The sequence below is a fragment of the Carcharodon carcharias genome, chromosome 6, assembly GCF_017639515.1.
Source record: "Carcharodon carcharias isolate sCarCar2 chromosome 6, sCarCar2.pri, whole genome shotgun sequence".
Lineage (NCBI taxonomy): Eukaryota > Metazoa > Chordata > Chondrichthyes > Lamniformes > Lamnidae > Carcharodon > Carcharodon carcharias.
This window is the reverse complement of record NC_054472.1, coordinates 89,451,016-89,463,578: the sequence shown is the minus strand read 5'-3', so window position 1 is coordinate 89,463,578 and position 12,563 is coordinate 89,451,016. Positions and strand designations below refer to the sequence as shown.

Genomic DNA, 12,563 nt, shown 5'->3' with positions numbered 1-12,563 from the left:
GTCTGCCACTGCTTGTCTATTGATCTATCCCCTAGCCTGGTGTCCCAGTTCGCTTCAGCTAGCTCAGCTTTCATGCCCACATAGTTGCCTTTATTTAAGTTTAAAAAACTACTCTTAGACCCACTCTTCTCCCTTTCAAACTGGATGTAAAATTCAATCATATTGTGGTCGCTGCTACCTAAGGGTGCCTTCACTCTGAGGTCATTAATTAATCCTGTTACATTATACAATACCAAGTCTAATATAACCTACTGTCTGGTTGGCTCTAAAATGTGCTGCTCTGACAAACTATCTCAAAAGCATTCTATGATCTCCTCACCCAGGCTACTACTGCCAACCTGATTTTCCCAGTTTATATGTAGATTAAAATCACCCATGGTTATTGCTGTCCCTTTATCACGAGCACCCAATATTTCTTCTTGTATTCTTTATCCTACATTGTAGTTACTGTTAGGAAGCCTGTAGACCATTGCACTAGTAACTTCTTTCCCCCACTATTCCTAATCTCCACCCAAACCGATTCTACATTCGGATCTCCTGAACCAAGGTCATCTCTAACTATTGCACCAATGCCATCCTTGATCAACAGTGTTACTCCTCCTTCTTTACCTAGCTTCCTATTCTTCTTGAATGTCATATACCCCTCAATATTCAGGCCTTTCAATCTTTACCATCTTCCAGCCACATTTCCATATTAGTTATCAGATCATATTTATTTACTTCGATGTGTGCTATCAATTCATTTACTTTGTTATGGATGCTACGTGCATTCAGATACAGTCTTTAACTGCCAAAACTGCCACTCATCATTAAATGCAAGAACTTATATTGCATATATATCTCATCACACATGATGTTATCACTAGCACAATGTACACATCTGAGGATCCACCAAACCAGAGAAATTTTCTATTTGAATGCCAGAATCAGAAAGTTTTTTTTTAAACTAATACACTAACTTAAAATTTTTGATTGTGGAATTAAGTAAAATCTGATTATAAAGGCCTTTAGTTGGAAGTATCACATCTTTCTACTTGGAGTGAATGATTTTGACTTACCAAATGAAGAGTTTTAACAATTGGTAGCAAAAGATTGAATCAGAAGGTTGTGCTTTCAAGTTCCACTGCAGATACTTGAGTGCACAATCTAGGTTGACATAGCAGTGCTATACCAAGAGAGTGCTGCACTGTTGGAAGTGCTATCTTTTGAATGAGACATTAAATCAATGTTCTCTTTGCCCTCTCAAGAGGATGTCAAACATCCCATGGTAAAATTTCAAAGAAGAGTCAGGGGATTCTTCCTGCTGTACTGGTCAATATTTATCCCTCAACTAACATCACAAAAACTCATTGTTTGGTCATTATCATTTTGTGGGAGTTTGCTTTATACAAATTGGTGTAGCGTTTCCAACATTACAAGAGCAGCTACACTTCAAAAGTACTTTGGCTATAAAGCATTTTGAGGCATCCTAAGATCATGCTTTGTATATTCAAATCTTCCTTTTTTCTTTAATTATTAACATTAAGGGAATAATTCTAACCCTCACAATAGATGGGTTTGATTCGCATGGCAAGTTGAAAATTTGACACAGGAACCAAATCTATCCACTTCTGGATTTAACAGAGGTGGGACAAGGAACAAGCGATCAATCAGCTTGCAGGTTGTCTGTTGAAATCTTTTAATGACGCTGTGTGCCTTTATTTTCACAGTGATTCTGTTTTTAATCATGATCAGTTGGTTTTCCTGGGCCTCAGGAAACCTGTCAGGTAAAACGAGATGAGGAGGCAAGGTTTTCTACAGCGCTTCCTGTGGGCTGGAAACAGCAGGCGTGTTATTGCCTGGCCCAACAAGCTTACCTGTAAACCTCACATCCCCTCCAACCCATGATCTGTTTGCTCCCCACCCACTATGATCACCTATCTCTCACCACCAACTGCTCCCCTCCAACATCATCTTCCTCTTGCCCCCTCAACTGTGATCAGACCCGCCACTGCCATCTGCTCACCTCCATCAACCACGTTCTGCCCACCCACTGATCGCTATCTTGCCCTGCACAACCCTCCAAAATCAGACCCCACTCTGGATGCCATCTGCTCCCCGCTAATGCAGCCATCTTCAATCCCCAGATTTCTCTCAGTCCCCCACTAGACCCACAACAGCAATCTCTCCCTATCAGCTCCTCCACTGTGTCCTTCGACTGCAGGCTCTCCCACCTGACATTAACATTTAAATAAACCTATTTATATTTAAATAATTACATTTTAAAAATTAAAATATATCCTGTAGTTATAAACTTCCAGGTTTCCCATCTATAACTCGTCTCTCCCACTCCACCCTCGCCTGCTAACAACACATCTTGGAGGTAATATTGGGCCTAAATGTTACAAAATTGTACATTTTGTTGATCAGACAAAATAATGTTTTATATATCATGTTTTGTAATCATTACAGATCTTAAAGGAAAAAAGAAAGATTTGCATTTCTATAGAGCCTTTAATGGCATCTGGCCCTCCCAAAGCACTTTCCAACCAATTAAGTACTTTTTGAACTGTCATAATTATTGTAATGTAGGAATTTAATCATGAAATTGAATGTTAAAAGTATATCGAAAGCCAAAAATACAGTTCCAATACAATTAGAAATACAGTTCTTAACTAATATTATATATTTTGTTTTTTTTTCCAGTTCCCACTACAGCTGGCACTGGAAGTGAGACCACAGGTGTGGCAATATTTGACTATGAAGCTATGAAAGCTAAAACAGGTACAAGTGAATAATCATAACAATGCAAATTGTGATGAGGTGGGCCTTTCCTATGTTAATATAGTAAGGGTACTTTTAAATAATTATGACACAACTCTGATCCACAGTATCCGTAGTTTGGGCATTCAAAGTACTCTCAAAAGTCCTAAGAAGCATGTGCCCACGCCATTGACGTGAGTCGCAGCAGATGCAATTATTGGTTAGGATGTTAGCACGTGCAGTGAATGTCACCCGGAATACTGATTTGTCACCGCTGCCGCCATTTTGGAGCTCAATGCTTTGGCTAATGGCCTCTCTTAATCACCCAATGCACCTGAACATACTTTCAGCAGCAAGGGAAGGACCCTCCTTTCACTATATGAAAGGATCATCAATTCCTTGTAAGTTAGTTGTTGATTGATTTCCACTGCAGTTGCAATATTGTACAAGTGTTTGGCACTTTCTAGAGTTCTTACAAGTTGCTAAAGTCTAAAGGGAGTGGTATGGCAGGTGCTGAAGGCCCTGTCCTGACTTCAAGGCTTCAATGCAAACCAGATGCTCCCAGGCATGGGTACAGTAGTTTGTAACCCCCTTGGAATATAGCTTGACTGGGATAATTAATAGGAGTGGCACAGATCAAGGCAAGCTGCTAATCGAGGGAAGAGGAGGAGGGGGTGAAGGGCTCTCAGAAGGGAAGCCATGTCTTCCCAAGATGCTCAGGGAGCAATTCTCCGACCTGAATCTTAGTGAAGAACAATGTATGAAATATCTGCATTTTACTAACGATTCAGTCCTCACTGAAATCTGCCATCTGCTGCAGCTACAACTGCAACCTCAGAGCAAGGCAAGAACCAGGGTGAGAATGGCAAGGAAGATGCCAATGGTTGTGAACTTCTATTCTATCAGGCTCCTTCTAGGTTGGAGATATTTGTGACAGCTTGTAGTTTGTCGTCACACACATCAGCGCAAACTTCCTAACCCCGAGGAGGTGGCTTTGGAGGAAGCAAGAGTGGAAATTTGAAACGCCGCACATCAGGTTGGCTTCCTGACATGTTCTCCCCTCCAGAAGATCTTTCCAGAGGTGGCCTCTCTGTGGCAGCAGCTGCACTTCCATCCATGGCAGACTTTCAATCAAGATACGTAAAGGGGCATTTAGCCCTTAATTGTATGCAGCAATGCGATCTTAGGAGAGGATCCCATGCTGTGTCAGGGGTCGCTGACAGGGCATCGGAAGAGGAGGAAGATCAGCACGATCTCAGAGGGAGGTGTCGGAGATTCCCCTCCCCACTGATGGCCATGAAAGCTCTGGACTTTCATTTTTAATAAATTCTTAGAAGCTTTCCAACACGGCTCCATTTTGAGGCACCATCACACTGATTTCCCTCTGTATTAGGAGTGCCCACCTCTCCCAGGGGGGCTGCCAGCGGCCAATCTTTTTGGCCGTCTCATTGGGCATTGCTGCCACCCTTAATTGGACGACGAGTGTGGAGGCGGCATGTTAATTGTATGACCCTTCATCAGAACTAAAAAATATAGAAATGAGATGAAATATAAGCTGGTGGAGGGAGGGGTGGGATGGCCATTGGCCTCCACCTATCACTGGCCTCCTATTGAGCTCTACCTGTCCCACCCTCCTCTACCAGCTTATATTTCATCTCATTTCTATATTTTTTAGTTCTGATGAAGGATCATACGGACTCGAAACGTCAACTGTATCCCTCTCCACAGATGCTGTCAGACCTGCTGAGTTTTTCCAGGTATTTTTGTTTTTGTTCTAGATTTCCAGCATCCGCAGTATTTTGTTTTTATGTTAATTGTCCATCTGCTTTTAGATTGTGGCTTAGGTCTGACCTCTGAACTGTGCAGGATCAGGGTCCCACAAATGGTCTTGATGCCTGAAAATGGTGATAACATTCCAGCCCATGAGAGCTAACTACATCTCTCTTGCCGGAGAGCAGCAGGTATAGTGAGCACGCGGCTCCAGGAAGGTTGCAGGCATCCCAAAGTAGAGGGTGCCATTGACTGCTCTTTTTGCAACTTTCGCTTGTCAACTGTCAGATCAACAATCAAAAGGGATTCCACTCACTCAGTGACAATTGGTGTGTGACCATAGGCAGCAGATCATGTCCAGTTTCCTGATAGGTCTTATGGTGCCTTCATTCTTCAATAATCAGCTGTGTCATCTGCAGTAAACCAGAGCTGGATGACAAGAGCTATTCACTAATGGCATGGCTTCTGACCCCGGTGCTCAACCCATGCTCACGTACACAGAATGTATACAATGGAAGCCATGCTGTTACAGGAAATGTGACAGAACAGATCGGTGGAATGCTGAAACAACACCTTTGTTTCATGGACCACTCTGGAAGAGCCCTTCAGTACTCAGCAGAACAGGTGTCAAGATGTGGTGCTCTGCTGCATGCTTCACAAACTTGTCATCGTGAGGGGAAAGCCTTTGCCACAAACTATACAGTGACCAGGTGAGGAGCAAGGGCGGAGGCAACCTAGACAGTCCCTTTCTGTCCGGGCTGTCAGTGAACAACTCACCTGACTGTGAAATCAGCAAACACAATCCCAATTCCCTATTCCCCAACCCACTTTTCCTCTGTCACTGACCATCACAGAATCTGCTTGGATACAATGCAAAAATGGAAGCCACATAATAAACATTCTAAACCAAACAATATAAATTGAATCATGCCACATTTAAAACAAGTGTAAAGTATTCACCCTTGTGTATTCCCTGTCTTCCATGTACCTTTACCAGGCCAATACTCCTATTCAGTGCAACCCCAGTGGCCACAACATGGCTGATAGAAGGCTGCTGACTTTCAGTGAGGGAGACTGTAGATAACCTTGGAGGATGATCTCAAGCAGCTCTGGGCCTAGAACGCCCCACTTTGGACTGCACTATCTTGGCAGCAGTCTGGCCTGGTTGGCTAATGAAGTGGCAGCGGTGGGAGCAAAAAATGCTGTCTTTCTGAGAGAAGATGGAGCCACTGCCACTCACCCAGGGCAGTGTCTCAGTGATCCTAGTACTGTGTTGGAGATTAGATTGCTGGGCTGCTGTGAGACCCTGCAAGCCCCTTTGCACACTGTAACCCACAGCCATTTTGGCAGCATTCTGATCTTGCATGACAGAAAGTTGGCCTTGCATGACATTAGTCTGAGCTTCCACTACAGACATTGAGTGAATTCTGCTTCTGCAGTGGAAGCTGAGACATTGGGCATCAGATGCTGCAACTTGATTTGATGCTAAGTGTGCTAATGGAGTTAGCCACACTTTCCGTGCTGGAAAAAATGGGCCCTAGGCTCTGTGCAAAATTGGTGCAGGTCTCCTCCATGCTCCTTGATAATGACCACAGACTTTCTGGCAGACCTACCAATAAACCAAACATTTAATTGTAGATACTCATTAGCCTTCTTCTGTAGGGCTGTGGCATCAAAGTCCTCTTCTGAGTCCTCTGCATCAGACTCATTTGCAATCTCACCCTCTGGCAAGCTACCTTTGCCCCTACCCTGACTGCAGGGCACCTGTGCCTTGTGTCTCACCATGTGCATTTATGCAGTGTCATTATCTAAGTTGGTGGGTGCAAGTGTGAAATTGCATGATGACATCTCTTCACCATCAATTTCTTCTTTCTCTTCCACACACTGCCTGCAAATGACAGTTCTTTGGTATCTGAAAAGGAAAAAGCACAAGGGTAGGATTGTGTGGGGAGTGGGGAGAAACAAGTGATGCATGCTTACACAATCTGCAACATGTAATTCAGAAGGGATTATTGGATGAGGGAGATGTGGGATGTGAGAAGGAGGACTAGGTATGAAGATACTACCATCTTCTAGGATTTCATATCTTTCAGTGACCATAGCCTCAACAATGATCACTCCAATGATGGCAAGTACAGTCTCCTCCAAGGACATGCAGCAATGCCTGTCCCCTGCCAGTTAGTTGCTGCTGCTGTCTATCATAGCCATCTTTTCCTGGAAGCAAGGGGGAAATGTGACAGTGAGTGTGATGCAATGTGTTTGGGTGATGTGGCTGTTATGGTTGAATAGCTGACAATGTATGCAAACTGTGAGATGAAGACATGAGGCTTTAACGAGTGCAGATTAGCTTTAACTCATGCTGGCCTGTCAAGGTTTTGGGCCCCCTGCTGAGACGTGCAACCACTCAACAGTGCATGTGACATTGGCTGCAGGCTACAACCATGGTAATGAGCAGACAGCATAAAGTTGGCATGCTGCCTGCTTTATATTGAACAGGCACAGTGTGACTGCACATTATGAGCCTCCCATCTATTTACGTCCAACTTATTGTCCTCAAAGTCTCCTTTGTTTAAGAATATAAGAAATAGAAACAGGACACAGTCATTCAGCCCTTGAGCCTGCTCTGCCATTCCATAGGTTCAAAGCTGAACTTTTACTTCAACTCCAACTTCCTCTTGAATCCCTTAGTGCCCAAAAATGTAACAATCTTTGCCTTGAATATATTCATCAACTGAGCCTCCACAGCCCTATGTGATAGAGGATTCCAAAGTTTCACAACCTTCTGAGTGAAGAAATCTCTCCTCACCTCAGTCTTAAATGGCCAACCCCTTATGTGAAACTATAATTTCCCAGATCTAGACTCGCCAACTAGGGGAAACAGCCTCACAAAGGGCTTGACAGGATAGATGCTAATAGTTTCTTCGTTTCAATGAGATCACCTCATTCTCCTAAATTTGAAAGAGTATAGGACATCATAGGACACCTTTTCATCCCAGGAATCAATCCAGTCAAACTTTGTGGCACTCCATTCTTCCCACTCTATCTTCCCAAAATTAGGGGAGGTGGTGGCATAGTGGTATTCTCACTGGACTAATATTCCAGAGACTCAGGGTAATGCTCTGGGGACTGGGGTTCAAATCCCATCATGGCGAAATTTGAATTCAATAGAAATCTGGAATTTGAAAGTTTGATGATGACCCTGAAACCATTGTTGTATAAACCCATCTGGTTCACTAATGGAAAGGAAGGAAATCTGCAATCACCTGGCCTACATGTGACTCCAGACCCACAGCAATGTGGTTGACTTTTAAATGCCCTCTGAACGAGGGCAGTTAGGGATGGGCAATAAATGCTGGCTGAGCCAGCAATGCCCACATGAATGAATTAAAAAAACGGTTTATTACTACTGTCAACCAAATCTCAATCCATGCTAATACGTTACGTAATCTTGTGCAACAACCTCTGCTGTGACTCCTTATTGAAAGCATACCAAAATATGCTGCATCCACTGGTTTTCCTGTTACCTACCCAGCTAGCCAAAAAGGCCCGAATGCTGGAAATCAACCTTCCTCCAGAGTTTGTTTCTGTCGCCTATTGATATAGTCCCAACCCCCAACACGCAACAGAAAATATCGGACTTTGACATTTCACAATGCAAGCCCCTAAAAGCAGCCCTAGTTGTGAAGGTGCGTGCCAAAGGCAGGGTCATGAGATAACCTGTCCCTGTCCCCTGAAAATACAGCAGAGATCATGGCAGAGGTTCTTAGTGGGTACTGGTCTGACGTAAATTCCATGGACTTTCAGGGTTATGATGTTAGAATTTTATCATAGTGGTGTGGCAGTTATTATTGAATTTCTTCCTGGTTCATATTACTAAATCTCAATATTAACAAAAGCAGAAATAATTTTTGCTTTTTCACCAAGGAACCATTTTTTTTACAATAGTACTAGATAGTTTTGTTTTGATACTGCCTGCTAAGTGTTCCATTTTAGGCATTGCCAGCAGGGTTCTGAAACCAACCCTTGGAATAGTGGACCCATTGCACACACTGCACATGCCTGAACGTGTGACAGCCTACAGTGGATTTGATGTACTTTGGTAAGTAGTTTTATCAAGTTAAAAATTGACGTCTCATGGTTGAGAATTTCCTGAAAGCTGCCATCTTTCTGCCATCACAACTTTGCTAGAAATGTGGTGGAAATCCTGTTTTCCAATTTACCTGTGGCAGAGCAGCTCTGAGGGAATTGTCAGCCACTGTTCCAAATGTATAAATAATAGAAGAAATAACATTCCTTGTAGAAATTTAACTATATCTGTAATTATTTAACGTAGTTGACGTTTTTCTTAATTTGATTAGCTCTGGGTTTTTTCCTCATAGCTTGAGAGATTAATTTGAAAATGCGCATCTTTGTTACCTATGTTTGAATTTTTCACAGTCATTTGTGGCATGAATACCTTTTTAGTTGGAATAGTTTCCTTCCTGTGAGAAGGTGGTCTGAGAGTGTGCTGTTGACGGATCCCAGGGCATTCAGAGAGCTGACACTTGATTGAAGTTATATTTAACCACTTCTTCGAACTTCACTGACCATGAAAACCAGATATAAACCCTTTCATTTTATATAGACTTAGTCAAGGTCTAGGAACTGAGCTGGTAAAACTTCAGACCATTAGAATTATTATAAAGTGCCTGTAGTAGAATTTTATCTCCTATCTGTTTTTGGTAAGTGACGTGAGGGTAATTCATGATTTTGACGTTTTTATTTTCACTTATCCTTTATAGAGCTATGCTGCTATTTTCAGTCTTTCTCATATAATTTTCTTCCATGTCATTGAAATTATTTAGTTATTGATCTTTCAAACTAACTTCATAATGTCTCCAACATGTGATCATGCATTACGATTGGCTCTGTATTGTTTTTGCCTAATATCTTGGTTTGTGGGACATTGCGATTGACATGAGAAAGAAAATCAAGCAATTTCCTAACCTGATCATTGAAATTTCTATTGGAAAATGTGCATGCTTGGGCATCAGGACTGGCCTTGGCTGTGATATCCCAACCCCAGTACTCTAGACTCATATGCAAAATTGAAGTATTCAAAGATCAGCAATGTCTTTGGAATGTCTTCATGAGACAAAATTAACGTATACATAAAATTTGATCTACCTGTCATGTCATGATCTACATGTAATTTTGTCATAGTGGTTAAATAAGAAAGATTTTTTTTGGTTTCTCTTAACTAGATATAATTCCCTGTTACCAAAAATAAATATATTCTTAGCATAATAAGTGCTCTTTCCAGAGAACTATTTTCAGAGAGCTATATGGCTGCTATTTTCCCTGCTGCAGAGTTAATAATTTAGGCACTAAAGAGTTTCTGAGGTGTCTAAGTTGGAGTTTTGAGTTGCAATCACTGGCCCACATTTAGTGCAAGATACCATTTTGTTAAAGGGAATTGAAGTGTGCACTAGGAACAGCCTCCCCTAGGACGATTGGTGACCAATTAAATTGTATCTAATGCTCAATAAAGAGATTGCGCATCATTTTTGACAGCAAGTGCTGCAATTAACCTCTCCTAACAATCACCAACTGAACAAGAGCAATGAAGGTGTGGATTTTGAGTACTACTTAAAGCCATTCTCAGTCTTCACTGCTTACTTGCTGCTAGAGATCAACTGACTGCACTGCATTGGATGGGGACTTCTGATAGACATTGGGAGACTTCCTGGAACACTTTGTTAAGACTTCATCAAAGACATCAACATTAATTGTGGTAATTTTCACAGTGAGTGCTGTGTTATGCTACCTTATTGGAGATCTTGTAGGAGTTATGAGGAGAAAAGGAGCTGGAACTACTGGAGGTAGTTGCCCCCTCGGTAAAGAGTGTGGCAGGCCAGACTTTGGAGTTGCCTTTAGGAGGGAGGGTCTGAGTGGGAGAGCAGTCTGACAGAACACTAAGTTGGTGCCTAGCCTCCCCTTTTGTGACTTGTACTGGACAGCAGTGAGAATAGCAAGGCCATCGAAGAAGCATCTGTGGAGCAAGGCTGCTGACAATAAACTAGATGTAGGACTGGGAAGGGGCAAAGTGTGAGAAATGTTGCCCAAAGAGTAATCTGGAAACTCACCACCCATGATTTTCACCAAATCGCATTGCTAAAAGACACATGAACCACAAACCAATCAAATTACTTGAATAATAACAGATGCAGAATTTAGAAGACAATAAACTGGCTGGAAGAAAATTTGAACTCATTGTTTTTAATAATGTGGAGTTTTTTTTAACTTTAAAAAGTAAAATTTAAATTTCCTCACTTTTCTACACAGTGAAAATGTTTAAATTTCTTGATGTTTTCTCTTCTTGTCTGTAGCCATGCACTGGAGTCCTACACAGCTCTTCCCTATAACTTACGATCAACATGCCCCACAAACCCAATCAATCGTCCAGCTTATCAAGGGAGCAACCCTATCAGTGATGTGTGGTCCAAGCACGCCTTAAGAATTGTGGCCAAGTATATGAAACGGTATTGTAAAGTCTAGCATCGCTCATATTAAAGCTGCAGCCCTTCATAATTTTGTGTTGTTTTATGTACAGGGAGGAGCACTGCTCACGAAAGAATTACTTAAGATGTCAAATTTAAATTCTTAAGAAAGAAAATATTTTCCAGAAAATTTGGGATTTGTAATGTTATTTTGTCATAGTGCAGCTTTACTGCATTCTTACTACCAGTCCCTGGCTGCTGCCAATCACAAAGGTAAACAGCAGAGGTCAGCATAGTAGTTCCAGAAACCATCATTAGCAATATGAGCCTCTGTTAGAAAAAAGTACTTAAAAATCTTTTACGAGGAGCACAATTAATCTTATTACTCAGAGTTACGTAGCTCCAACATTATTTAGGAAAAATGAAGTGTTGCGTCTTCACATGTAACCAGTATGTAATATGGTCTAATAATCTATAGTTTACAGGATGGTATTTGGTTTGACTTGTACAGCTAATTTGTATTCTTCTGAGTTTTTTCTCAGGTTTATTTTATACTGTTTATAGTTAATTTTTTTTAAAGTTATTGTTAAAGTTAAAAAGAAAATTATACATTTATTGCACTCTAGGTAAATGCTACAGGATTGAATTTAGGAGCAATTCTTTTGCAGGGCACAGTTTTAGCTCAGATATGTAACTTGATCCTACACGGGCAGAATTTAATACAACCATCCTGCCCCGGAGGTGAGTTCTAATGCGGGAGGGGCCGTTTGATGAGACAGTAGGGTGGAGACTGTGCCGCCTCCCTGTCTCCTCCTGATTCAGTCCAGGGCAGAAAAGCTTGCAGGTGACCTTCCTGCCCAGACGCCAAGTGAGGTCCTTAAGCAATTAGTGCCCATTTAATGGCCTCACCCCACCATCGTTGGTATCAGGGACAGGGACTCGCCATGTGGTGAAGCTGAAGAGAAGACGGTTTGCTTGTGGCCTGGTTGTGAGGGGGGTCTCATGCTGTTGAAGGACCTGGCATCTGGAAGGAGGGGGCTGCTGAGAGCCACCCCCTACCCTTTCCTCCAACCCCTTTCCCCACCCTCGCTGACAACCACGCCCCCACAAAACCCATCCCACCATCACTAACCTTCTCCAGGGATCCCTCGATAAACTCTGATGAAGGCCCAAGTTTATTACTGGCAACAGCCACCGCTCCTGGTTGTACTGCCAGAAATGGAGTGGTGTGAGCCTCTGATTGGCTGGAAGGTCTTGGGGGAGTGGGATCTCTGCCCGACTGGGGAAATTCCTGCAATTAGATGTCACCAATGAGCCTGGAGCCCCAGCAGTATGATTCCCACTGCCATTTAGGGGTTTCATTCCCTCAGGGCCCCCGGAGATCGGGTCAGCAGAGGTGCCGGTAGTTCCAGCCACCATCATTAGCTTCCGCCCATTAAGTTCACATCAAGAGGGAAGAATAGCTCTAAGTGGTGAGCTCCTTTGGTACATGATCAGTCTAGATGACAAATAGCTGGGATGGGGAAAGGGAGGATGACCAATCCAACCTCAGTCAGGAATTCTTAACATTTC

General features: G+C 42.5%; 1 protein-coding gene across 2 annotated transcripts in view; it reads left to right on the top strand.

The window, feature by feature from the left end:
• Nucleotides 1-12,563, top strand: part of adhfe1 (alcohol dehydrogenase iron containing 1) — a 67,218-nt gene that overhangs the window by 32,519 nt on the left and 22,136 nt on the right. For both annotated transcript variants that reach the window (XM_041190492.1, XM_041190491.1), the window contains 3 exons: nucleotides 2,686-2,763; nucleotides 8,506-8,611; nucleotides 10,881-11,033. In XM_041190492.1, the coding sequence (XP_041046426.1) occupies nucleotides 2,686-2,763; nucleotides 8,506-8,611; nucleotides 10,881-11,033 (337 nt within the window). The remainder of the gene's footprint in view (nucleotides 1-2,685; nucleotides 2,764-8,505; nucleotides 8,612-10,880; nucleotides 11,034-12,563) is intronic.